Source organism: Lathamus discolor, chromosome 2, assembly GCF_037157495.1.
Source record: "Lathamus discolor isolate bLatDis1 chromosome 2, bLatDis1.hap1, whole genome shotgun sequence".
Classification (NCBI taxonomy): Eukaryota; Metazoa; Chordata; class Aves; order Psittaciformes; family Psittacidae; genus Lathamus; species Lathamus discolor.
Window position 1 is genome coordinate 38528720 of NC_088885.1, and position 27768 is coordinate 38556487.

Sequence of the window (27768 nt, forward strand, 5' to 3'; positions counted from 1 at the left end):
CTATGAAAGCCTTCTCCAGTGAAGTCTTTGGGTTTAAAAAACTCCTAATGGGGTTGATTACTTACACCCCTATTTGTCCTGTTTGTCTGAGCTTGAATAAATATCCTCCTCTTCCCCCATTCTCTCTCTATCCCTGTGAAAGATCAACAGCAAGGCATGCAGTTCAGTTCACTGCTCAGCAAAAACCAAAGGCTAATTCCCTGCTGTGGGAACTGCCAAGCATCACTGACTTCATGGGCCATCACACACATACAACAGCGCAGGGCCTGCCCTGATGGTTCGGACTTCGTCTTTTTTTGGTATATATTGACATTGTTGAGAAGTTAAATGTGTTGCCCTTCAACTAAACAACGAGTGTGATACTGCTCCTTTGCTGTTCAGTGCAACTCACTCTGTTCTGAGCAACCTTAAGACGCTATGCTTCATCAAAATTACCCCGAGCCAAGTATCCTTACAGTTAAAATATACACTCTCTATTCAAAGAGTGAGGCTAAAGACTCACCTGCCAGTTGCTGGGACAGAGGCAAAAGAAACCATCCAGAGAGTTTATGCAGGTCCCAGAGTTCTCACAGGGGTTACTACTGCAGGCTTTCCTCTGGATAGCCTGAAACCCAGGAAAAGAGCAGAAAATGAGGTTCCTGTTTATTTGGGGTTCTATTAGCACCTATTTTCAAAACAAACTTCTTTTCTTTTTTTCATTCTTTGTGCCCTCCCACCTTCTTTTTACTTTTCAGCAAGGCTGATTTGTAAAGGTTTTGAGCTGTTTCACTTACGCCTGTACAAAATAATGCCTGGTACGATTGCTCTTACACAGAACAGCCAGCTGCAAACACTAAGATGAGAAAAGGCCTGTAACAAGTAAACATTAATAGAGACTGCTCTTTGGCAGTTGCAGACTGTGAGACTAGATGCAGGGATATCTCACCTTTTTGATTCTATGGGTAACTCATCTGACAACTGCTTCTAATGGCAGCTCTAGCTCTGGCTTATCACAAGCTCAGTGAAAAAGCAAGTCACAGTTGAAAATTACTTATCTCCAGCACAATATAAAATCCAGTTTGTATTCTCAGTCTTCATCTTGACAGATCAGTGAAGGAAAAGTTTACTTGTCCTTGGGATCGCATTGTTGTTCTTGAGTCTACAACTGTTTTTCCTTTAAAAAATGCAGGCTCCTACACAGTTTATGTTTTGTAAGAAGGCATTTCACCTCCTCCACAAATCTTGGCTTTTTTTTTTACCTCCTGTTATCAAAAACAGTTTTCCTGAGTAACTCATCAGAGGAAGGAAATAATTTAGCTATTTAATCATTGCATTTAATCAGCACTTTATTGACTAGGGGCTGGGTTTTTCTTTTTTGATGTTTAGTTTGCTTCCCATTTACTTACCCGCTCTAAGCTTTGAAGTTGGTTATCAAGACTCGCAATCTGCAAGAGAAATGCAAATACATTGTGCTTGGTATGAGAGTGACCACAGAGGTACCTACTGGATGCTGGAAGTCAAATAAAATTATTTCCTTTGAGAGAATAGCTGGTATGTGAAACCAGTAACCTGACAATCAGGTTCAAATCCCTGCCCATGGCAGGGGGGTTGGAACTAGATGATCTTAAGGTCTTTTCCAACCCTAACCATTCTATGAAATCAGGCCCCATTCACTTGGATTTTGGTGATTTCAGCTGTGCAGAAAATGACAGCTTGAATATATCCCAGTTGGACCTCAAAAAGCCAAGACTCAGTCTTGTGAAGATGCATTCAGATGCTCAGCACTGAGAACATGAATATTGCAGCTGGACTGTTCAGGTGCTCATGTGCACATGAAGGATGGAGGTCCGAGACAACACACCAAAGCCAAGGAAAGGCTCACAATAACTCAGTGGGCTATAACCACAAACAACAAGCTGAAACTGAACCAAGGAATATGACAGATACGTATTAGCACAATTCCCTAAGGGTAGTTCTCTTAGGGTATAAAATATTTTCCTATGAGGAACTTGTGGCACAACTGTAACAAAAGACACTTGAACCAGGTCAGACAAAGGTTTCGAAATCTTCTGTTAGAGAAAACCTTCAGTAACAGGGAAGAGACAAAACTACTGCACAGGTCTTTCCCCCACAAACCCCTATAGCTCATTTCACCTATGGAATGGAATGTCTGTTCCCTGGGGTCTAGAAATACTAAAATGAAACAGGTAATGATGTTAATCCATGGAACACAAAATTGGGAATGCTGGAGGAGGGTAACACAAAGATATGGCTTACCCTGGAGGTCAGCAGAGAGACCTGCTGGGATGTGTTCTGAGAGGTACCACTGGCTTTTTTAAGTTCTTGAATCTCTGTGTTACTTTCTCTCACCTGAATAAGAGAGAGAATGTGAAACAAGCCTGGCTTTTTCAAAAGCTTGCAAATGTAAACAAGCTTTGGTTTTTCAACAGCTGAGGAAAGTTTCGTTCTTGCTTAACTTTACTGTTATAAAGAACAGTTCAATAGACAGACCTCTGTTACATATGCAACTTAGTCTTTTAATTATTTTCTGTACTGGCATGATTACTTTACAAGTCTGCAATAGCTTACTTTCATACTGGACTATCAATGTAGATAATAGAAAATAACAATCATAAAAAACACATCAAGCATTTGCTAGGACAAATTCTGAAGACAATTAACCTATTAATGTGCAAAAGTGAAACCAAAACTGTATTAAGCAAAAGTAATTATATCACCTGGCTAAAGAGTTCTGCAAGGTCTTCTTCATTGAGCTTTATTTTCCCCAGTGGTCCCGTTCTAAACTCAATGTTTTTGCTGGAGCCAGCACGGAACACTAAATTACCCTGCTCGGAGGACAAACGAGGCCTGTTGTATTTTGGAAAAAAAACAAGATCAGTTAGTTACACATATCTGCCAGAAGAGCTGCAATAAAGCCATTCTGTTCCCATTACTGGCACTCAGAAGCCATCATCTGACAAATGTGTTTGCAAGCAATGGTACTTACTGGTCCTCATAAGTGGTTCTCTTCTGCCTCTTATTTTCATAATGGTTTGATTCACAGCTCAATCCAGAAAGTAATACTAATGCCACCAAAAGCCCAGGAGCAGGAGCAGCCCAGAGCATTGCTCTCCTCCAGCTGTCCTGCTCTTGAAGTGAGACCGTTAGTGCTGAATTGTGCTGTTGTGAGTCTGAGTGCCCTTTGCTCTCACTCAGTTCTTTATTCACAAGGTGCCCATTCTGCTGTCTTGTCTTGCAAAGGTGAACTTTATCTCGGGTATCTCATTTAAAGATTGACAGCATGCAAATCCTCTAGATACTGAATGCATCTTTCTGTTGGTTTCGGAAGCTTCAAAAGACCATTAACTGAAATCTACTTGTATTTTATCATGATGTCTCTGACCTCTGTACAGCTGAACACCCCTAAGTACCTTGGACTCTGCAGCTAGCTTGCTGCAGTAATAGGGAATCTGCAGCAATGGCTTGCTCTCCTCACATGCTGTACCACATGGGTGAAGGAAAGATTATTTGGCAGCACTAAAGGACCTAGACTGTTACCCAAAAAAAAATCCCCTCCAAACCCACATAAAAAACCCCACAGTGGCTGGCAAAGTATACTCGTACTGAAAGAGAAACTTCCAGGCAGTGATTTATTTGGCAGATGACACAAACAACTTTGCAGTACCAAACAGCATCCCATGGATTACAACAGCAAACTACAATTTTAACCAAATATGGTTGCTCTGAATCAAGGATGACTCGGTCCCCAGATGCTGAGGAGACCATCACACACTGCAGTTAGTTTGGCATGTGTAGGCTGTCTTCACTGCACACAGTAGGGCTCCCAAATTCAGGGCCAGCAATAAACAATGCAGAAGACTAAGGAAGAACTCAAAGGAGGCTCGTAAGTGATTGAAAAATGCAAATCAATACGTTCTGACAGCCAAAATTTGAATCTCAATATATATTTTTCTCCACCCTTCAGCAGTACCTCACAGCCTTCACAAAAGTGTCCCACCAGATGCTTGCTGGTGCTCATCTCTGAGGCCCAGGCTGTTGCTGCTGGAAGGAGAGTCCATGCCCACCTCCCCTTCGCTTTTGCCAGAGCCTCCATGTTCCCCTTGCTGTGCTTTCCCCCCACTGCTTAGGGGAGCTTTGCGTATCTTTTCCTTCCCCATGCTAGGAGCTACCTGTGCCTCCAGGCCCACAACCATTCTTTTAGTTTTTACTAGTAGACAACCCATTCAGACTGCTCACATTTCAAATCTCTGCTGGGAAGAAAAGAGCCAGAAGAAGTTACAGCTGTAACTGGTCCTGCTGGAAAATAACAGTAGCCACCATTCACTGATCCTTCATGCTCCAGACCTTCCTGGGGGCCACAGAGCTCCTGCACTTCCTAACCCTGCCCAGTCTTCCTGCCTCATCCAGTTTGCAGTTGTTTCCTACAGCTGTCCCACAGATACGCAGGAGATGCCCTGGAGCTGGGGGACTGAACAGCTTTAGTTTTCACACACAGAAGTGTTACAAGGTCAATGTACCCTTGCAGAGAATGGATGCAGCAACAGAAAATATTCATGTCACCTCAATAAAGAGACTGCTGTGGACTGTGAAAATGGAGGTGAAGCCAGGACAGCTCACGTTTGTGGTGCTGCTGCAGATGGTAACTTGATCTTTACTGTAACTACAATGTTCAAGACTGTACCAGCTGCATCCCACCATGTTGTCTGCAGAAAATCTACACTTTCATTACATTTTATTAAATGTATTATTTGAAACATCTCGGAATTCAGAACAGCATGGTCCTGCTGACCATCTTGGTTGTGTTCACACACCCTGTGGTGCAGGATACTGCATCAGTTACCCCGCAGTTACTGCTGCTGCCTACAGATCTGGAAGGGCAGTGTGAAGCTCCTCCTGAACCCATGGCAGACAACCTGTTCCGTGCAACTTCTGCTGCAGTAGCATCAGCTCAGCTCTCTGGACATTCATCAGCTCCACAGCAGCCTGTAGCTCCAGAAGACTAAGTCTATCTGCTGCACTGCTGCCAGAACATGAGGAGGAATTTCCATGTGTTGTCTTTTACCATTACAGGGGATAATGTTTACGTAAAAACAGAGAATTATATCCTCAGTTATTGAAAACTATCCCTGGTCCATTCAATCCAAATGAGCTGTGATATTTTACACCAACTGATAAACTAACCTCCATACTTCTTCATTTACTATTATGCTTTTTGCTCTGAAAACTGGAGAGCACATACAAATTATCAATGTTTCCGTCTAGCCGAGAGGACACCTTCTGCCTCTGGCCATCCTGGTACTGTCTGTTAAACTAGTGCTCACTGCATTCTTCATGTCAGTTCTGATGTCTGCCTGGGGTTGGGGTTTTTTCTCTCTTTATGTTTTATTTTGTTTTTATAACTGCTAAGTGTCAACTTCAAGAAACTGAGCCAACGAAACCTGCACTTCTTAGCAGACTGTTGACTGTATGCATACTTCAGGGGCTTTCTTTCACAAAGTCCAGTGTATGCTGACCAATTTCAGGCTGGACTTTGGCTGTGATCCACAAAACCCTCCCTTTTCTTCCTTCCTTTCCTCTATTAACTTTCACACACTGAGCATGCATTGCCCCTCTCTGCTGCCCGTCTTGGATTCAAGCTTCTACTTCCAATTAATTATCTCCAATACACCAAATGACCAATGAGCAAGAAGCCACAGAGAATGGGGAGAAAGCTACTGCAATGAGGAAGAAGAAATCCACCTTCTCTTCATGCAGGCTTTATAGCTTAGAAAATGGTTGACCTGAAGACCAGGTGACTTTGACTATGCACAGAGAGCTCTGGACATCTATGTAAACTTTGCATGACACGCTATTTTCCATTTCATTAGACCCGCCAGATTTTAGTTAACTTATTTCTTATTCCTAATGGATGCACCTTAGGCTGGCCAAGTTGGGAAATCTATAAACCATCTTAACCAGGAAAAATAGGTCCACACCTTTTAATTTTACCAAAGTACATAGGACTGAGGCATCATTTCTGGAGGAACAGAATGGAAACCCTGCAAATGTCTGGCACAAGAATAGGCACTGTTCTTTGTAACAAGAAGAGCTGGCAAGAACCCCTCCTCTTGGGACAGATCATTCGTTACCTCACTGACATGATGGCTGAGGAAACACCTCTAAAGAGTGTAGGTTGTGCACAGATTTGGCAGGAAGCAATGGAGCATTTGTGTCTAGCCAATTCTGGTTGAAGTTCTTCCTGTACTAGCATGAACTATGAATTACCACCATCTTGTATAGCTGTGTGAAATGAAATGGTGGCTCTCCAGCAGTATGTGCTTGCAAAGGCAAGCAATCACTGTAAAAGGCAAGAGTTGACTCAGGTTATAGCCAAAAATTTAGTAAGCTTTAACTGCACCTAGGAAGTCACCTCAGATGCAGAACATGAGTCCTTGACAATGCTCCCTTTTTATATGGGGGAAGAGCATATTGATGTGAATCCCAACCTGGCAAAGATTTTAATGGAAGACTAACAAATACTCCGTTATTTTGTTCTACAGATGCAAAAAAAATCCCTGCTATTCAATGTTATGACTCAAATATTTGGCAATAGTTATAAATCCAGCCCTGATGCTGGTTTAATCCTGAGTAGTGCACATTTACCTGAGTTTTCCCTGAGCTGAGGTCATGTCTCCCAGTACTTTCACCTTCACTTCACCGGATCCTCTTTCCTCTTTCTAAGATTCCAAGGTTCAGAAGTGACACGTGATATATGAAGCACAGTTGTTACCTCCATGGTACAAGTGTGCAAATTGCTGGTGTAAACAATGTTCTGTATTGAATTCAGCACTTTCTGCGTGTCCCTATGGCTCTAAGACAACCAAGCATTAAGCTGATTATTAGCCCCTGTACAGAGGATCAGGAACCACAAGGTTTATATCAAACAAGGGTGGCTCAGAAAAACGACATTACCCTTTCTATCCCTTACTTACAAGCACCCATCATCTCTTCCTTCCTTCTCTTTAAGTGTGTCTGGAGAGTTTTATGGCCACAACAGCTTCCCCAGGGGATACAGCCAGTGCACAACTCCAATTCCCACACCATTCCTTAAGGATGTCTTTCACTTCTCAGCATACTGCCCGCTGACACCTGCCCAAGATTTTGCTCCCTCAACACGGCTGATGGAGTTAGTAAGTTACCTGCTCATGAAGTTGAACTAACCAGCTGGGAAATCTAGGGTTTCCGTTTTTAATAGCAAATAACAAATACATGAGTTCTGATCTAGTTAGCTACTTCAGCTGGAATTGATCTACCTTCCTAGTTCTCCCTCGGCTCCTTTATCACAATGAAGGCAGTTACAACATATATTAGGTTTTTAGTTTCATTACATTACTATTTTGGTTCCTCTGTCTTTCTGAGTTTAATTCCTACATGTTGTTTCTACAAACCACCAACTACTTTGATGCTTCCTATTTTCTGATTCATTCTTTTTTGAAATTAGGTTCATTAAGAGTTTCCAGGCAGTTACATTGGCTTTGTTCTTTTCTATTGATTATTCCAGCCCTATTAGCACATTCCAATTGCTTTAACATAGAGTTATTTTTAGTGACTTCCATTTGCATAGTCACCCTTTACCACTAATAACCCTAAAGCCATGAATGGACATGTCTGCACAACCTCCCTCAGATTCATTCTGTTCTGTGCTGTTGGCTTTATCAAGAGGCTTAGATCTAAGCCAAGTCCAAAAATAACTTGCTGTGTATTGATGCTGTGATTACAAACATTGGCATTCTGTCACCATATAAATATAAGGAGGTAAGTGATCATCCTGGGTTACAAAAAGATCCATCTAGGTCAGTACCCTATCTTCAACAGTGGCCAGGAGCAGAGAGTTAGGAAATGGTTAGAGGAAGAGGCAAGTGCATACAGTACCTCTCCTAGGTACTCTCTTAAGCCTCCATTTATTTGCAGCTTGGGAACTTCTTCAGCCAGAAGTCTACCTACTCAACACCCCCAAAGATTTTTGTTCCATGGACTTGTCCAGACTTCTCCTCCTCCCCATGCTTCATCTTACATACAACACAGGTACAGTTAATGAGTAGTGCCACATGATAAGCAAGATCAATAAACAGTCAAAATGCCACTCAAATACTAATTCTGAGTAGAATCCCATTTCTAAGTAAGTGTCATATTTACAAACAGAATGGGATTAGTTTCTTTCAAAAAATATATACAGGGCAAACATTTGAACTAATCAGAACTACTGATTACTGCCTAGGTATCACAAAATATATCAGCACCACCAATGTGCTTTGTTTCCAAATGCCAGGTTGTAATTTAAAAATGTTGGCGTTACAACAGCACAATGCATGGACAAAAGCACAGGCCAATGAATTAAAATTCATTGACAATATGTTTTAGATGCAGCTAGGGAACTTTCAACTTACACTTTAATACTGCTTACTTACAAGTGGCAAGCAAATCATTAAAGCATGTTTTACACATTAAGGAATTGAAAACTAATTGTTAATGGAAACATTTTACCAAATATTATTATGGTGAGGCAAAATGAACAGACTACTTACATGGTTCAGCAGAAAAGAATCCCAATTTATACATAAAATTGACCTCCTTTGGTTTCATTTCAATGTTTGGATCATGTTAGATAGCATCAGATCTTCCTTTTACTGTCTCTCTCCCAAGAACAAGACCATGTAGCAGCTAGTTATTGATCTGGCTGATAAATCTACACAATAACCACCATATAAATAGATAACTTTGGTTCATGACACTGTCAAAACCACACGTGTCCTTTTGCAGTTTTCTAGTAGGCACAGCCTAATGTTAGTACTTTTTTGCCGTTAAGTACTATAAGAGATTGGGTAAAGAGAGAGGCAAAACTCAACCTTCTCTAGAGCCTAGTCCAGAGTTCTTTCAAGAGAATCCATTCTCATTTCTCTTTTGTAGCTGGAACTTCCCAGGAGGCCCAAATGCTCTTGGAGAGTAAGACAGATCGAAGTAGGTCAACCCAAGCTTTTCCTGGTTCCTGGTTTAACAGTCCAGCATGCAAATCAAGTCTGAAGAAGAAATGCACAAGAAGTGAGCACAAGACCAAGCATGGCACAAAATAACAATACCAAGCTCATAATTTTTTCAGGTGAGAACAGCTGCAGTATCTCTGTTCTCTGTGGTCACACATGGAGTTTTTAATTCATTTATTTATTTATTTTTGTCTTTTATGCGTAGGTCTTTGTTAAAGAGCAATCAATCCTGAATAATATAAGTGAGAACAGAAACAGGCAAGTTATTGTCAAGGTTGTGATAATCCTGAAATATTTTATTCAACTGCACTTAAACAAATCATTAATGACAAATACAGTTAGGCTCCAGAATCCTGCATTTAGAGAGGCTGACACTGAGTCTTCTTAAAAATCATATACAAAATACCAAATTTAATCATTTCATTAGCTACAAAAAAACACATCAAAATTCCAGATCATATATACAATAAATCTTTTGAGAACAGATCACTGATATTTACAGATGAAGACATTTTATACATAGACCTTGGTCTTTGCACTTAATTAAAACAGCTTTGACATTTAAAGACTTTTTATACTGTACTGCAAAGATGGTTTAGTCTTATCCATTTTCATTTGAGGTACATGTAAATGCTGCTCTTTTTCATTCTGCAAACTAGAAAGGAACTTTAAATAAAGCAATCAAGTCCTGTAAATTTCCATTTAAATAAAACCCCTACAATGCAAATCCACCATAAAAGCAAGGTATTTAAAATATATCAGAACTGTTCAAAGTGTCAGAACAGAGACTTTGGTATATGTGATTTTTGTTCAGCTGCCATCAGCTTTGTCTTGAGAGATGGAAATATTTTCTGTCACCAGTCTGTACTCGTCAGATTCAGGGTCTAAATTATCCCAGTAGAATGGAGATGAGTTTTGCCACCACGTGTACATTGAGACTGTTTCCCAGAAGACGGTAGCATTGCTTTACTGTCACTTTGTCGGGAAAGCCTACAACAAAAACATAGAGTGCAACACCATTAGTCTGGGTTTGCCCCTAGCTTTTAGTCTGCTCCTTTGTTCAGGGAAAAGATCTTAATGCAGTTATCACAGGCTGCAGCAGGGCTCACCCCCTCCCCCACCACTACCATTCACGAAGTTACAAAATCAGATCCCAACCAGCTCACGGGATTTGAGGGAATTAAGATTCTGTGATTTGCATCAGTTCTTCCATTAGCAGCACTGCCAGCTCTCAGGTTTAACAAGAAGCCCCAGAACATTGCTCTATTGTGTTACTAATGCTGAGCTCCTCTTCGCATAGTACAAAACACCCAGCAGTTGCAGGGAGGGGCAGCAGCACCTCAAACACAGCCCAACATCCACAGAAGACTGTGGCTATGGCAGAAAGAAAATGTGATAATTCTGCAGATGAACTAAACTGTGTTTCTCAATGAGCTTTATATTGTACTTCCCTTCTGAGTCCCTCTAACCAACTGAGGCAAACAAATCCAATGAGTCTTGCAGTGCAATGTACCAGTACAGATGAAGCTACAAGCAAGGCTTATTCAGTGACTGGTGAAGCAGCTGAACAATTTTCCATGTAATTCAATGCTAACCCTGACAAATGCACTCAGAAATACAGACAGCATCAGAAATGTCCTTCACATGGTAAGTGCATGGGCTGGCAAAAAGAAGGAAAGCCCAGAAAAAATTAAAATGGCCCGACTACTGCGAAAGGGCTCTGTTGTGTATTGAGCACATGGTCAAAGGTGAACGAACTTCTGAGTATGAAGAAGCTGTTCAGCTGTAACTGTCATTGCTTGAACTCTTTGCTTACTCCAGCTGTGAGTTAAAGTGCCTTGAGCTTCAACCTGAGTTAAAGATGAACAGCAGTGGTGATTCAACTGTTAGGGTCATTTGCCAAGCTGTTGAAACTTGATCACATTCAATTATTTGATCATTCCCCAAGAAGAAACACTTAAATCTGACTCTGAAATAATCACCACCCAGTTTAGCTTTGATACATAGGCACAATGTATGCAAGTAGTGATACATGTGTTCTGAAATCTGCACAGCACTTCAGAAAAGGTCCTCTTCCAGGGATCGCTCAGGAGAGAACACAGTTGGACAGTTGCTGAGCCAGGGGTGGAAAGCTGCGGAGGAGGTGTCTGGGAGGTGTTGTTACATCCTTCTCTGCCAGTTATTAATGCCTCAAATGTGGACTACGTTGGTAAACACATCTTCCGCCAGCTCCATCCACTCTGCCCCGCTTCCTGGCACCCACATTTGGGCAACCGTTCCTGCTTTGGAACAATCACTTGCACTCCCACACACGCTTCCTTAGATGAAGTTTTCCATGTTACATCACTGAATAAGGTACAGAATCTACACATTCTAAAAGAGTACATAAAAATACCTATGTATTTATGCATACACGCGTGCACTTACTTATAGCCCAAGAAGCTTACCAGAACCCTGAAAATTTCAGTTTCTCCTTCTGCCTCTTGGCAACTGAAAGCCTAAACTGATTTTCAGAGCTCCCATTCCCTTCACCTCAAGCCTCCTCCATCTGCCTGCACACATTGTCTCACACCTTCTATCTTCTTGGCTCAAGAGTAGCCTATATCAGAAGGTCAGATTTAACAACTCACACTACGCTGGCACTTCCTGCACAGCTCTCACTTTATCATTTAAGTTATGCATGTTACTTGATGATGTGGTCTTTGCAATACACACTACCACACTGTGCTAGTTTTCCATGGGGCTGCCATTTGTTTCCTAAGAGCTTACATACATCACAAATGGGAAAAACGGAAAAGGCATCCTGACATCCCCCTCATGAAAGCAGGTCACAGGTGCAAGAATGCTCTTATCACTTTTAATGGTATTGCTGTGGGACCCACAGCAGCAACTGAGACAAATGACTGCAGTATTTCATTGACCTGCAGTACAATTACTATTTATACATTTAGATGTTAAAAGCACAAATAAATCTGTTAAGAACAGACAATTTTAACTCTGTATCTCACATACTGGAAAAGGCCATCAGTTTGTTAAAATATAGAACCATTTAGAGACAATCATGTTCCTTGTGAGAATACTTTAGCTGCATCTAGAAACAGCATCTGTTACAAAGCTTCCTGATGTTCTCTTCATTTTCCACTTACAGTTTTCTCATTCTTTAGCTCTTAGATCAACAATATACTTGCAGTGGGTACACCCCCAAGATTCCTGTTGTTGAAAATTTCAGCCTAAATGTTGCTGTCACTACAGAACATGGACACAGAGAAACTACAGCATATTTCTCTCTGAAAATACCACACTTCACAGAATTACTTGGAATTTAACATGGAAGAAATGCTGTCAGGGAAACACCCTTTGTGTAGCCATAAATACAGCAACTCTCAAAAAGCCCACCCCATAGTTTGCAAACCCTCAGAAGATTATAGTACCTGAGATTATAGTACATAAATTCACCAAAGATTTCAATCAGCCTAAAGCTGAGTAACACATTGGGGGTTCTAAGTACAAAGTAGGAAATGTCTTAGATTAAGCACAAAGGAAAAAATGTCAGACTTGTGAGTCAGTGAGCTGGGAAAAGCTTGGTCTGCCTATGAATCAGGAGTATATGTGAGTGGAAACCACTAGATGAAAAAAGCTTGTTTTATGTGTTCTGAAAGCTGGGAAAGTAGTATAGAGAGGCAAAGAACTGCAAGAACTGAAAAGAAGGTCCTATGATTCAGACAGAAGGGTACTACCCTCAGAGGTGGAATCTATCCCTGTCCTTCCCTCCTCAGTTCCTGGGTCACAAAAAACAAATTTGCTACATCAGCACTTCACAGACAGATGCCCTGCATGCTCTTCAAATTCAGGAGCATGACTTGTCTTCGGAGTTCAGTACTGGTTTGCAAATATATTGAACCTCACAGCTGTCCCTGAAGATAAGCCCTGAACTGAGAAAGCACGGAGTATTTCAAGCACTCTAAAATAGTAAAGGTCAGGTTTCACAAACTCATCACCCTAAATTAATGGAGTCTTCCAAACATAAATTTCTCCAGTGTCTTGGTACCCCCTCTGTAAAAAACAAGCAATATTAACTCTACTACACCTCTAAGTGATGTTGCAAAGACTGATTTAACATTTGGAAAACACAAGCTGCATTAAAATAAATAAAATAAGCAACTTTGTGCTCAAAAAAGATCTTGAACAGTGACATGGACAGTGGGACTGAGTGAGCCCTCAGCAAGTTTGCCGGTGACACCAAGCTGTGTGGTTCGGTTGATACGCTGGAGGGAAGGAATGCCATCCAGAGGGACCTTGACACTCTTGTGAGGTGGGCTGATACCAACCTTATGAAGTTCAACCATGACAAGTGCAAGGTCCTACACCTGGGTGGGAGCAATCCCAGCACGGCTACAGGTTGGGCAGAGAAGAGATTCAGAGCGGCCCTGCAGAGAAGGACTGGGGGGTGCTGGTCGATGAGAAAATGAACATGAGCCGGCTTCAGTGTGCGCTCGCAGCCCAGAAAGCCAACCGTATCCTGGGCTGCATCAAAAGGAGCATGACCAGCAGGTAGAAGGAGGTGATCCTGCCCCTCTACTCCGCTCTCTTGAGACCTCACCTGGAGTATTGTGTGCAGTTCTGGTGTCCTCAACATAAAAAGGACATGGAACTGTTGGAACAAGTCCATGGGAGGGCCACGAGAATGATCAGGGGACTGGAGCACCTCCCGTATGAAGATAGGCTGAGAAAGTTAGGGCTGTTCAGCCTGGAGAAGAGAAGGCTGCGTGGAGACCTCATAGCAGCCTGCCAGTATCTGAAGGGGGACTATAAGGATCCTGGGGAGGGACTCTTCATTAGGGACTGTAGTGACAGGACAAGGGGTAATGGGTTAAAACTTAAACAGGGGAAGTTTAGATTGGATATAAGGAAGAAGTTCTTTACTGTAAGGGTGGTGAGGCACTGGAATGGGTTGCTCAGGGAGGTTGTGAATGCTCCATCCCTGGTGGTGTTCAAAGCCAGGCTGGACAGAGCCTTGGGTGACATGGTTTAGTGTGAGGTGTTCCTGCCCATGGCAGGGGGGTTGGAACTAGATGATCTTAAGGTCCTTTCCAATCCTAACTATTCTATGATTCTACGATAAACCTATACAAGCCCAATGCAGCCCTGTTTAGCTTATTTCTTTTCATCAGCCTAAATCAATACAGAACAGAGCTATGCTAAAAACCAAAACAAAGCAAACAAAACAAAACAAACCAGGCTGTCTGCAAAAAGAACAAATCTATTAAAGAAGAGTGTCAATGAAAAAATCCTTTATGTGGGCATATAACTCAACACAGCACAGTCCTGCAAATATTCTGAAACAAATAAGCTTAGTACTGGTAATTCTAATTGCAACCTTGATAACATTCTTTGAATGTAGCAATTTTCAATATAAATGTAAGGAATGAATGAGAAGACAAGCTAAAACTGCAAAAGAAATAAATATGTAAGGACTATTAGCACTCCTCAAAGCCCTAGGTCATCAAGGAAGTCAAAGAAAAGCATAACAAACTACTCAAGGTCAGTCGTGTCTTATTCTATGGATGCTTGTGTTGCTCAGAGACAACTGCATGCACTGATGCGATGGCAGTAGGCCAAGGTTCACAGCAGCTAGTAACAGCTACACTTTCTTGCCTGCTTTCCTTTACAATTCTGGTGAATTTATTTCAGGCTTAATTCTGGTTGACCTGCGTCCAATGTAATGGTACTGCTGAGTCTTGTTCCTTGACTCCTTCATCTTCACAAAACCAGTTAGACAATGAAGTGACCAAGGGCTACAACTGCCTTTTCTAGAAAATAGAGATGACTTAGAAGATCATTAACTGAACAGTTCGGCTATTCTTGAACAAAGAAGTATCTGTATCTTCTGAATTTCCCTTTGTCAGCAGCTGCAAATGTGTGGAAGGGAGAAAGCAAGCAGATCAAACACTGAGAACCACTAATAGAATTGCTAAAACTGGCAGAATATGTTGATTTACCAGTTGTGAGTAATGTTGGCTGCTAAGTAAATAGTTTGAACTTTAAACAAAGGTATTCCTTCATTGCCATTCAGTAATAGAGCATTTCTCATGCCAAAACTTTTTTCTTAGTTTATGAAGATAAACCTAACCACAGAATCTGCTTCTTATAAAATATAAAAAACCTAGTGCAAATTCAGAGAAATTCAGAGTTAGCTTAATAACAAGAATCAATCATAAGAACTGAACAGTCAGGGTGGGGAGTGACGGCATGGGGGAGGGAAGCAAAATAAAAGCATGGGTTACTCCGCAGTAAAAAAAGGGCATTGGCATTTATAAAGAATGATGTAGAAATAAGTACTTTGCAGCACGTACCAAATTCCGAAGGGAATCCATGAATATTTGCTATTTCTCTTGGGGTGAAGTATCTAAGTTTTAGTGTTGACAATTTCATAAGCTTCTCTTCTTCTGGTAACTCCTCAATATGTTTAAATGCTGATTCAAGCTATGAAGAATATCCAAAACAACAGATATCAGCAATGCAGGCCAAATATGTAAAATTTAAGTCACATCTTAACAGAGTATTTTTTTAACTATCACAGTTTGACCAAAGACAAAAAAAACATGTTTTGCTTGAAAGCACTACTGGTGGTGTATTTTTGCAGCCAACATCTCATCTTACGGACTTGCAAGAAAGAAATCAATGTTGCCATGAGGGCATTCATCATTTCTTTCTCCAGTTGCATGCTACACCAATGCTTCATGAGGCAATCAAAAGACTAGAAATATTTGTTAATAACAGCATAGTGACTTAACTCAATAGGACACCATCTACACAAATTGAGCTGTACAGATTCAGCTGTTTTAATACATTCACTTTAAGATTATCCTGAATTCCAGAGCTGCATTCTTCTTATGTGTAGAAATGCCATATATGAGTAAGCAGCACAGAAGTGCTAAGCCTACTTTGCAGTGAACTTGGTATCAACAGTAGAACTTTTCAAAATACTATGTGTTCCCAGATAAATAATACATTTGAAATTCAAACATGTTGACTATTCAAACAATTTGATTATTTACTGGATCATATGTGTACAAAAAATGGCCCTGGATTCATGATACTGTGCTGTAGTTTATCCATAGAATTAGTCATTTTTAGTAGCTTCACATACCCCTGTGAAACCTCTGTATGACACCACAGATAATAATAGGAACTCATTCTCCATACAGAAAGGTGCAAACATAATTTTGATCTAAATAAACTGTTAAGTACACAAAGTAAATCAATTGGAAACTCAGATGCCACAAAATACAGTTTAAAAAGCTTTTTCATTCTAACATTCAGTATAACAAAGCAGAAGGCTGAAAAAAACCCCAAGTTTTAAAATAAGTCTCAAGTTTTTAAAAAAATAACTAGATTATCTTCAATGTATTTTCAAATCCAAACCATTCTATGATTCTGTGATAGTCTACACATTCTTACCTGCACATCTAATGCTGTCTGCAGAACTGAGCCTGTCCCTTCTACATAGTGCCCATACCTTAAAAAAAACAGTAACAAATGAGTATTTTCATCAGACCTCATAGTTCTGACAACTGCAAAGATGCAGGGAGGTTGCTAAGGTTGTTTTGCTCTGGTTAACAAAAAGCCTCCTGGATAGATAATGCAAAAGGCCTTGTCATTAATAATGCTATCCCATGGAGTGCAGTAGTCTCTGACCATGCTCTCTGGAGATCAGCCTGTAATCAATGCACAAGGGTTTATCCACACTAATGCCTTATATAGGGCAACCAGGCAACTATACAAGGCCAAGGAATAAAAGTGTAGTATCACCAGAAAGGGCCAGCTACATTGCACAAACCAATTTTACACTAAGGTAAAAGGCATTAAAGGTCCTAGAGGCTCAAACTTACTCTCCATATTCGAAAGAGGACCATTAGGTGTGAGCCTCCAGCTTTTATATCACTCCATTAGGAATGAAAGGGTTCACTCGGGTTTAACATTTGGTTGTATGTGGATTTTCCACAGAGGGATGGGAGATGGCCAGGCATTTATGCAGAGCAGTAGAAGAAAGAGACAAAAGAAAGAAAAGAAACCTAAATCCAGCTGAACAGTAAGCAAACTTGCATTCTAAAACCATATGATAGCTTTTTGGATGCTTTGTGGTCAATTGCATAACATGTTTACCCTGTAATCTCCTCCAGGCTATCATTTAAATATAATTATGGGTTTTGAGAAACATGCTCTGCTGGTCTAACTACGATAGTGTTTGAATGTTCTGAACAGAAAGAGACTGAGTCAAGACAACTGATGGCTTCTGCACTGTGGAAGAACTTCAGGAGATCCCCTGCATTAGAGGGATGTGGTCTACATCAATCATTTGAAGATACTCTTGAGTTTTATCTGTGCATCTATAAAGACAAGTATAAAGGTCTCTTCCTCCCACTTGGGGCTCATTCTAAAGCAAGGCCCCAGAACAATTTTTGTTTCGAGCCTTTCTAATTCCATGATGAATAAAGTAATACTCTCCCTTCCAGCACAGACACAATGACCCAGCATGGCTCAATCATGAGAATCTCTTCTTTAGCTGGAAAAGCCTATGAGCAGTTCTGCCAATACCAGTGAGAGCAACACTCGTTTTAAAATAAAGTGCTTGCAAATCTTCCTTAGGATCAGAACAAAAGGCCCTAAACACTGATGCAGATTAAAACCACATGGAATCAAACCACCTTCAATTGGTTAGTTGCATTCTGAAAATTCCCCATAACACACACAGCACTGAGGAATCCTGATCATCGTCATCTTACCGTATTTCAGATTAACATATCTGAGCCAAATAAATAAATAAGGATAAATTTCAAAGTCGTATTTTAGGGTTTTATTGGGGGACAAGAATCTTTTAATAGGATCTATGTTATAAAAAATACTCCAGTCTAAATAATCTGCACTGGAGAATTCCACACACACACACACCCCCCCAAAAAAAAAAAATCTAGTTGGTGTAAAAGTGGTTTGGGAGCAGACGAGGGGTGGGAGTGGTGGCATTTTTAACACAAATGTGGGCAGATGGCCAATGTTAGCTCTATTGTTATTAATTATTATTGCAGCTGCTGACTACAGAAAAATTAACATTCCTACCTTACACTCAGAACGTAATTAAAGATGGGAATTTTTGCCACAGTAAAACCCAATGCATTGATTTTCTGACATTTCATTACAATTATAATGACAGAAGCTGCCTTAAGAAATTACAGTCTTCAATTTTCATCTGCCTCAAGCGCTTTTTTCACCCCTCAATTTCTGCAAGCTTTCAAAAAAAGCTTTTAATTTTATACACATGATATATTATTTCTGGGTATACTGTGTCCTATATTATGCCTAACAAAAAGGTAATTTTCACAACACTAGAGTGTTTCTCTAATACTACAATATTTTTAGAAGGTATTGCTTCTTTTGACAATAGTGTCAAGCACTTGCAAGCCCAGAATGATCGTTATCTAAAGAAGTAGTTCTCATTTGCTCTGCCCTTTAAAATGGACAATCTCCTCTCTCAATTTCAGACACTACAAACATACTCCTAAAAGAAACCACCGTGTTTGTAGTCTTAAGGAACTCAACAATCATTTTCCAATTGCCTAGAAGTCCAAGGTCGGAAGGGAACACAGGATCATCTGCTCTATCCCTCATGCACCACAAGCTATTACATTTTGCCCTATACTCCACCAAAGCCTTCTGAAGACATACTGGTATGACAAAGGCAGAAAGACAAAAAGCACTGACGAAATATTGGTGAATTAGCAAGGACTGGAAAAGGCACACCCTGATCACTCTCATCACATCAACCTTGATGGAAATATCTGAAAACCAATCAGAGGGAAATTTTTCTCCCATTCTCAAAGCTGATGATCAGTATGATTTAGAGGAAAGACACAAGGCAGGCATTTCAGCAGAGATATTCTCTGTACTACTTGGAGTGCTGTTCTGCCCCATTCATGGTCCTCTTTCCTAAATCTCATACTTTGGAAAAACATAAAACCAGAACTCCTAGAACACATACAGCAGAAACTCACTCTTGGCCTCAGAAAGTGATCTGGATGAAGTCCGAGTTGTAATTATAATCCTTCTGTTAATGCAGAGCTGTAAATGAGATGATGTAAAAAAGGGGGAAAAGCCTCTCAAAAACGTGGAACAAAGGCAGTAAATCAGATTTCTACATTTTGAGCCAAGAAGAACTACCACAGCTATCTGGCCTGGCTCCTTCCACATCAGCAGAAGAGCAACAGTCACGTTCCACGTCAGACTTCCCACCGCTATATAAAAAACCTTCATATTAGCTACTCAGGAGCCTCCTTCAATGTGATTTTGATAAACATGACCACAAACTACCATGACGTATTCTAGTGAAACCACAAGTGGCCTATTTATTTTTGATGACACTCAAGGCATACAATAGATACAGAAGAGATCATTCTGGCCTAAGGTTTTTATTTGACTATTCTAGTTAAGAAATAGATCCCATGAGATGCTGACTCCCCCCCAGCTCAAAAGATTGAGGGCAGAAAAGGCATGTGCCAATGGGAGCTGGGGGGGGAGGGCTTTCCTGTTACCCATATTTTGAACTTTTGACATTCTCTTTTCAGCTGTTTTATTGTCTAAAAGTTAAAAATCGAAAAACCTGCAGGAACTCTATCTAATTTCTATGAATTAAAAATAAAAGTTGTCATCAGCTCTAAGTCATCAACTATGCCATTTTGTTGAAACATTCTGAGAAGTCAAAACAAAAACCCAATCTAATTTGAAAATACAGCTGATACTAACATTTCCCAAAAAGTTCCAGGCCCCAACTGGCATTTTCCAATGTAAAGGCATTCAGTGGAAAAGCTCCTGACCAGTTGACTGTGAGATTTCAGAACTCACCAACCTCCAGCTGTCAAAATTTAAATTGCAAGGTACAAATCAGATAACTACTAGACAGAAACGCACTGATGGTCTGCTCCATCAAATATGATTTGTAATGCAGCAGCCTAACTGGTTTTAGGATTTATGAGCAATCCACAGCTATTCTGACCTACACAGCTGAAAAATCCAAGAAATCAATAAAATATACAGAGGAGAGTTTTAATGAGGAATGGATCTGTCATGCATGACACTGTAACTTCAACAAGCAATATAAAGAAATTCATTAATGAATCACTACTATACCAGTCTACTGGAACCATATTTCCGCAGGGGTAATTAAGCTTTTGTGAAGGTCAACAACGAATGGCACTGTCTTCTGTGAATGCCTTTCTGGAGTGGGCACATGATGTCCTGCCAGACAGATTCTCATGCTAGTATTCCACCAGACCAGTGAGCACACTGTATAAGAGGATTTATTTTTCAGAGGCCTGGCTGGTTTTGATGAAACGACTCTCCTTGTTTTTAAAGGAAACAAACAAAAATACAGTTAAAATTTCAGGACATGATTCAGCAAGATATTTTCTTTGCAGCTTACCCTTTTGTAAAGCATGTGGATCTCCGGCAGGTGGGTTTAACAATGTCTAATAAGAAAGCATAGCGCAACAAGGACTTTGGTGGTATGAAATACTGACTCATTTCTTCATTTTCCTCTTCCAAGAAAGCTTTAAGCATTTGAATTGAGGAATCATTGTCCTGATCATGTTTCCTTTCCATTTCTTCTACTGTTTCAAGTTTAAACAGAAAGGCCCCTTTTGGTAAACTCTTCTTGCTGCTGCCACTGGCACCAGTGTTTGGATCCAGATTCTTCTCTTCAGAACACAAGGGAAAATAAGCTTCACCGACTTTGTCAGTGACTTTGGCCTTGAGTAAGTTTTCTAGATCCTGATCTGGGAATCTTGTCAATATCTAAGAACAAATTGTGAGAAAAAAATTGCATTTGACAAACAACTTGACAGCCAACTCTACAGTGAGTAAGAATTCCTTCACAGATGCTCAGAATAAAGCAAGTAACTGTTTGATGTTATTTTCATGAAGATTTAAAAAACACATTAGCACCAAGGTTTGCTGACCTACCAGCAGCGGTGTCAGGAACAACCACAAATAATTCCCTTTGAAAAAAGACTTTTCCAAGGGTGTGAAAAGGATAGCAGAATGAATTGTTTTCTAGCCCACTATTAGCCATTGTCCCACAACTGTTTAAACCCATCTAAGGCAGTGGCATGCACTTCAGTACTTAGAAAACTCAGTATCCATGCTGAAAAAAAGACAGAATTTAACTTTTCAGTTGATATCACCTATCCCTCTCTCCACCATTAACACACACTACTAAACTGAAAATTTAACCCTCAATCTTCATGACACAAAGCAAATTCAAATAACGCTAACAGACTCACCTGACCAGGAGCTTGAAAGGAGAATGGTTCTTGGTGAAGCTTTGCAATTAGAAAGTATCGCAGCCTTGAATTGGGAATGCCAAGCTGTAAGCAAAATCCACAAGTCCATGTGAGAAAGAGACAAAAAGTGGTCTGTAGTATCATACAAATTATCTGCCATTATATGCAGTAACAGAACTATTACACATTAATATATTTTACGACTTCATAGGTATTGGTATTAACTGATAATATCTAAACACTTACAACTTCCAGAACCAGGTTTTGTCAAGGAAACGAGTGGGCAATTATTCTTTGTACCTCATGCTTTTGACTTTGTAAATGAAGAGGAACATAAACAAACTTTCATGACAGGTAAGAAGAAAAATTACATGCAGCACAATTTCTTGGGACAGGTAATACCTTTTTCTATAAAAAAGGAAAAAGGTGTCACCTTGCCTTTTTGAACAGCTAACAATGAAACAAATGCACCACAACTGGTTTTTAAGCTAACCTCTGTCAGCTTCTCTCAGATATATATAGCAGTTCACTGATTCCATTTAGTCTTGCACAATCTGAAAGCTCCCTCAACTCTTTTCAGTTGCCAGGGAAACCTGCAAACAAAGCTCCACCTCCCACAAATAACACAGTCACATTTTCTGTGCTGGGAAATCCACAGGCATCAGCACTTCTGAAGCAATGAGGCTCCTGCAGGGAAAACCACCTTCCTGGTCACACCGTAAATTCATGCCTTCTTAAAAAGTACCAAATGGTAGCACAGCAATATGGGACTAGACTCTGAACAGCAACAGCAGTATGATTATGCCAGTATAATGCTGAGAAATCAGAAGTCATGCCCAATAGCTTTCTCATCCAAGAGTATTTTCAGTTCTGGGCATTATTCTCTCTTCTAATACAATAGATCATTTTCAAATGTTCTTGGGCTCAGTGCAGTTTTAACAGTTAAATGATACTGGTGCAATTTTTGTACTCACACAGGTTGGAGATAAGAGAAATTCTTGATATGTAAATCCACATGCTGATAGTGTTCGCAAAAGTTCATTTCTGGCAGTGAAAAGAATAAAAAAGCAATTACCCTCTTTATACAACCTTTTAGACCCTTTTTTATCCTAAATGAAAACATATTGAATGCAACACCCTGGGTACCAAGATATTCAGCACAATCAGTGAAAAACTGGACAGAGAATTTCAGATATGAAGTCATCCATTTCTGAACTTGAGGAGACAATATACAAAGTTCAGTGGTACTGTAGCAAAAAATTACTATTACACATTCACAGGTATCTCACAGGTATTTCAGTGAAAACACCCCTCAAAAAATACCCCCTTTAGAAAAGTACTTGGAGTGTATCCACATGGAAAATAACCAACATTCTTTTTACTGTGAATTATAAAACAGGAGATTAAAACCACTACAAATAGCTCACTGCTTCCTTCTGTCCACATGTATGTCATCAGCTAAGCCTAACAAAAAGGCCAATTCAAGGGATGACAAAAATTGGCTGCTTTGATAAATGAGGTGTGACTTTATAAAGTACACCAAAATCTTCTTAAAAGAGAGTTATCTTTTAAGAAGACTTATCTTTGTGGAATATCCACGAAGACTGCACTAGGCTGGAGCTGTGAGCTGTACCTAGCACTGTAAGTCACATTGCATCCCAGGTGTTGTTAAGAGAAAGCAAGGATCCTGACAGGGGTGTTTTCTGAAGTACAACTTGTTCCAAATGCTGGCCAGCAGCAAGGCACAGACTGGAGATTCACAGGGCATCCTGCACCTTTAACAGACTGTCCAACTGTTCACAGCAGACTGCTGCATGCTTAGCCAGTAAGAGAGCTGAACATGCCTCCCAGCTGTCTGCCATATTTGTTAAGGAGCACAATATGCATGGTGGCTGCTGTGTTGGTACTTTACGGAATGCTATAGAAAGATCCTACTCTATTCCAGCCAGAAATTAGAAGGAAGACCACAATCATGACTCCTACTTTGCCCACAAAAGAGGAGAATGCTCCTGCTGTTATTAGGTAACCTTATTGACAACTTTCCTCTTCCACATTTCAGACAGAGGTTATGTTATATACAGTCTTCATACTATATATCTGGACAGCTGGATGGCAACCCTGAAGCAGTGGTAATCTACTATCAAGAAAGATACTGAAGAAAGTCCCTATACTGTGCTGTGATTGTAACACAAGACGTCATGAGCTCCTGGTGAGGGATAAAACCCCAAAACCTGAATGTTGTATTTACTGTTATTTTTCTTTGAAAATTAATATTTACCCTTTCTAAAGGACACAGGATCATCAAATGAAATCAATGGAGTCAAATTGTCACAAGAGTTTATCTGCTTAGAGAAACACATAGTTATTTATCAAATTCCTTTCACAATCTAAGATATTCATTCCAAAACTAAAACAATACAGCTGCTATCTGTCCTATCTCACCTTATGTTGTTAACTTAAATTCCAGGATATAAAAATCACACCTTCCCCTTCTAACGAAAAATGTCCTTTATTAAAAACTAAAACCTGCATAAATTAGACTTTACCTTGCAGAAGAGGATTCAAATCCTTTAACATTTTCTAAAAGTATGTATTTTGGAAGTTTCTGAAGTCTACAAGGGATGAAAAAAAAATAAAAATCACAAATCAGAGTAACAAGATGTAAACTACATTATATCCATTCACAGATTTGTTTAGCTACAAGAAAGATCAAAGTATTTTCACATCATGCTAGCTGTTAAAAGTTTAGCGTCCTTAAAGTATCTCAACTTTCAAGGTTGCCTAGCTGAAATAATTCCCAAGTGAACAAAAAACATGGTCTGCTGGTGATTACAAAACCCAACAAAACCCACTTACGTTCAGATGGACTGCTGTACCCTCCAGTACCCCATGCATGTACTTCTGAAAATGCTTACCACTGTTCATTTCCTAAAGTATAATCTTATTATTCAACAGATTGAGTTTGTAATAGGAAAGATAACTGTTTGGGGTGTTTAGCCATGGAACAGAAAACTTTTGTTTTAAAGTGCTTAAACCCAAAACCAATGTCAACATGCCACATCAGCTTTATTTATAACACATCAGAACCAGTATTCATCTAACTGCTTTAAAAAATACAACATGCTTAGAGCTCAGACTGCAGATGTTCTGTTTTCTATACTCAACTTTTTCATTTTGATGGGGGAAGGGAAAGGAGATATCTGAGGTTTAGCAAGAGCAGTGCAGTGGAAATAGGCTCATTCCAAAACCAGCGTATTAAATCTCTGGAGAAAGGAACATACCCAAACTGTACCAGTGATCATTCCAACAATTTAGAAGCACAGATGATATAAGTCTCTGGGAACATTCCTTGACACTGATTAATTCTCTAGTAAAGCTAACGTAGACATAGTATGTCTGCCACACAGTGGGATCTGAAAACAGCACATAGAAACAGAATACTAATGCCACCAGCAAGTGACTTTGGACTTCCACTGGTACAAATCACAGCAGAATTTGTTTTAGCGTGTTCTTAACTACCACCAATTACAGACATTCACATGAATTAAGGACATAAAGCATTGCACAAGAAATTGGGAAACATACAAGATACTACATCAAATTTTAAAATACTCAAAACAATGCTGAAAAAAAAAACCCAACAAAAAATACCCCCAAAACCCTAAACTGAAAAAAAGCAGCAGCAGCCAAATTGCCTACAGAGGAATGGAGAACATATCCACTGGTATGCTTACCTACACATTATTGTCACCTGCTTTAAACCTTATTATTAAATTAATGAATCCAGAACATAGCCTCAAATGCAAGAGCTCATGTAGGATCAGCAGGTCACAAGACAAGTAATCACTACACAAAGAGTGTTTTAAGTACTTGGCAGGTATTAACACTACAAATATGCCTGTAAAAGCAGAACTTTTTTAGCATTAGATTTCCTGGGTTATGGTTTGGACGCAAAAAACAGACAGTATCCGGACCATCCGGGTCAGACTGTTTGCTGGCTGGGTGCTCCAAGGATTTCCCCAGTCTTTCCAGACCTTGAAACTGTCCTTTCCAGATCTCTAATAATTGTCTTTCCAGGCTACCTTTGAGCCTCATTTCAGTGACATTTCATGAGAAATGGCTGCAATAGCCAAGGATGAGAAATCATATAGCTTCCATGAACTAAAAACTCATGTTGTACCAATTTAGACTGCAAAGTGATAATTCCTATATTAAAAAATTCCCCTTTTTGGACTAAAATACTACATAGTCAATGTCTGGCAAACATGTCATATCCAAAAAATGCACAAACACTATCTCATTAAAACATAAATCTATTGGAACCGAGAAACTCTGCAGAAGCTACCATCTTGAACGTATTACAGATGTTCAAGCAACCTGCCCAAGGGAGATAACGGACATCACAGAGTCTCGTGGGGTATTGAGATAAAGTGCCACAGCCAAGCCCAGCTCCTTTGCATCATCATGATGGAAAACATATGTCCTGCAGTGTCTAAAGCTTTGGTTTTGAGAAAGAAAAGCTTCTGACCTTTATTCAGCCAAGCCCACAGCAACCAGGAAGCAACATTTCCACATTCATGCACAACAGCAATGTCCCCAGCCTCTTAACTGTGTCTCAGTTTAGCAGAAAGGAATGCTGAAGTCAGGATCCCCTTAAGGGTCAGGAAGGTACTATTATTCCATACTATTATATTCTATACTATATTATTATGAGAAAGATATAAATTATTAACTCACACACTATCTGCTGGTTTTAATTTTTCATTTTGAAAGGTCAGTCTGGAGGACTGACTTACATTCCCTGTTCCAAAAAAGACATCCTTCACAACTTTTGGATGCCCACATTACCTCCCTATTTTTGTGCCTCTGCCAGAGGCCAGGGAGTAATAGTAATAATCTTTCTTTTTACCTATTTATTGTCTAACTTGCAAGGCCACAGAATCCGTACTGTGTTCTCTGTTTTGTGTTCTCTGCCACAGATTTCTTAGGTGATCCCAGCCAAGCCACTCAGCCCTTCTGTGTCTGTGTTGTATATTTGCTGATGACAAGGGCAAAAAGGTAGTCCCATCTGATGGCTGCAAAAACGTTTCTTCTGGAAGAAGGATGAAGACTGTTTTCCCCCAGGGTTAACAGCAGTTTGAAAGAAAGGATGTTATTGGTATGGGTTTCCTTCAGTGCAGAAGGCTCTCAAAAAAAAACAAACAAAAACAAAACCAACCCAAACCCAAACACCAAAAACAACCAACCAAAAAAAAAAAACCAACACCCACCAAAAACCCAACCAAGAAAACCTCAAACAAACAAAGAGACAGGCAACCAAACCTCCTTTTCTCCTCCTCCAATTCTGAGAGCAAGATTAACCAATGAGACCCCAATATTTATCTAGAGAACAGCTGTCCCAGGCTCCAGCAGACACAGAACTGCAGGAATGGCAAGTGTCTGCTGGACTGTAACTGATAGAAATGCTCAGGCTTATGCTAATTGGTATCCAATGAACATCTCAATCCAGAGGCAGAGATTTCTGCTGGATAAATCTCCCTGAGTAACTGCTTGCTCCACTTCCCCAGGAAAGGTTCTTACAGTGCTTTGTATTTCTTCCCCAAAAGGACTACAAGCATTACAAGGCATAAGTAATACAAATAATTATGGCTATTAGGAACTGGGGTTTAACTGGGCAAAAATGACAGCTCAATAGAAAGACAAGGGCACTGTTCAAGCAATGCAGGGCTATCTGAATTCCTTAGTATTACTATCAAAACAAGGGACTGTACTACAACCAAAAATACATAATCTGACCCAAGCTATCTAAAAGTAGCACCAAAAGACAGAATACAGTTGAAAAAAGAAAACAAGGGGACAGAAGACTGTGCTGTCAATAACATATTTAAACAAACTTTCAAATGCTACCTAGTGAATAGGTGACTTAAATATTGAATTAAAGCCTTTTTTAACTTGGTATTTCAACTAATATTCATGTTTCCACAATGCCCATCAGCAAACTACTATACTACCTACTCCTGCCTCTACATAAAGTCAATGCAAGTTTGATGTTGAAAGGAAAATAACTCACTTTCTTAATTTATGATACAGCCACAGTTTAAACAGAAACACAGTAAAAAGTAAACCAGACAAATGAAAACATATACAGTAACTATGTGATTATAATGGCAATAGTAAAGTACAAGTATTATAAGTTCATGTGAAAACAAACAAGTAATACAACACAATACTAGCTATACCCTTGTAAAATGTTATAGATGACTTGTCTCACTGAAATATGAAAGACCTACTTAGTTACTACAAAGACCTTAAGAACTGGGGCAGAAGTTCATTCATACCTTGGGAGAATATCAAGGATATAGAGAAAGCTCTTTGTCCGTGGATCAGATGTATCACCTTGCAGGCCAATTCTAAGA

General features: G+C 39.9%; 2 protein-coding genes across 12 annotated transcripts in view; both read right to left on the reverse strand.

Moving 5' to 3' along the window:
* The window catches only part of CUBN (cubilin), a 147767-nt gene extending 144647 nt beyond the window's left edge, over window positions 1-3120 (reverse strand). The window contains exons 1-5 of the mRNA XM_065666495.1: window positions 2987-3120; window positions 2718-2847; window positions 2257-2349; window positions 1386-1424; window positions 503-604 (exon numbers count right to left, since the gene is read on the reverse strand). Of these exons, the coding sequence (XP_065522567.1) occupies window positions 503-604; window positions 1386-1424; window positions 2257-2349; window positions 2718-2847; window positions 2987-3105 (483 nt within the window). The 5' untranslated portion in view covers window positions 3106-3120. The remainder of the gene's footprint in view (window positions 1-502; window positions 605-1385; window positions 1425-2256; window positions 2350-2717; window positions 2848-2986) is intronic.
* Window positions 3121-9283: 6163 nt separating this feature from the next.
* Window positions 9284-27768, reverse strand: part of TRDMT1 (tRNA aspartic acid methyltransferase 1) — a 29266-nt gene continuing 10781 nt past the window's right edge. For 6 of the 11 annotated variants that reach the window (XM_065666497.1, XM_065666498.1, XM_065666501.1 and 3 more), the window contains 8 exons: window positions 27691-27762; window positions 23899-23964; window positions 22327-22396; window positions 21353-21436; window positions 20494-20864; window positions 16482-16539; window positions 15374-15503; window positions 9284-10010 (listed from right to left, as the gene is read on the reverse strand). In XM_065666497.1, the coding sequence (XP_065522569.1) occupies window positions 9910-10010; window positions 15374-15503; window positions 16482-16539; window positions 20494-20864; window positions 21353-21436; window positions 22327-22396; window positions 23899-23964; window positions 27691-27762 (952 nt within the window). In that variant the 3' untranslated portion in view covers window positions 9284-9909. Of the gene's footprint in view, window positions 10011-15373; window positions 15504-16481; window positions 16540-19056; window positions 19137-20201; window positions 20414-20493; window positions 20865-21352; window positions 21437-22326; window positions 22397-23898; window positions 23965-27690; window positions 27763-27768 lie in introns of those variants that run through there. The other 5 variants (XR_010609919.1, XR_010609922.1, XR_010609921.1 and 2 more) reach the window with 5 other exon arrangements.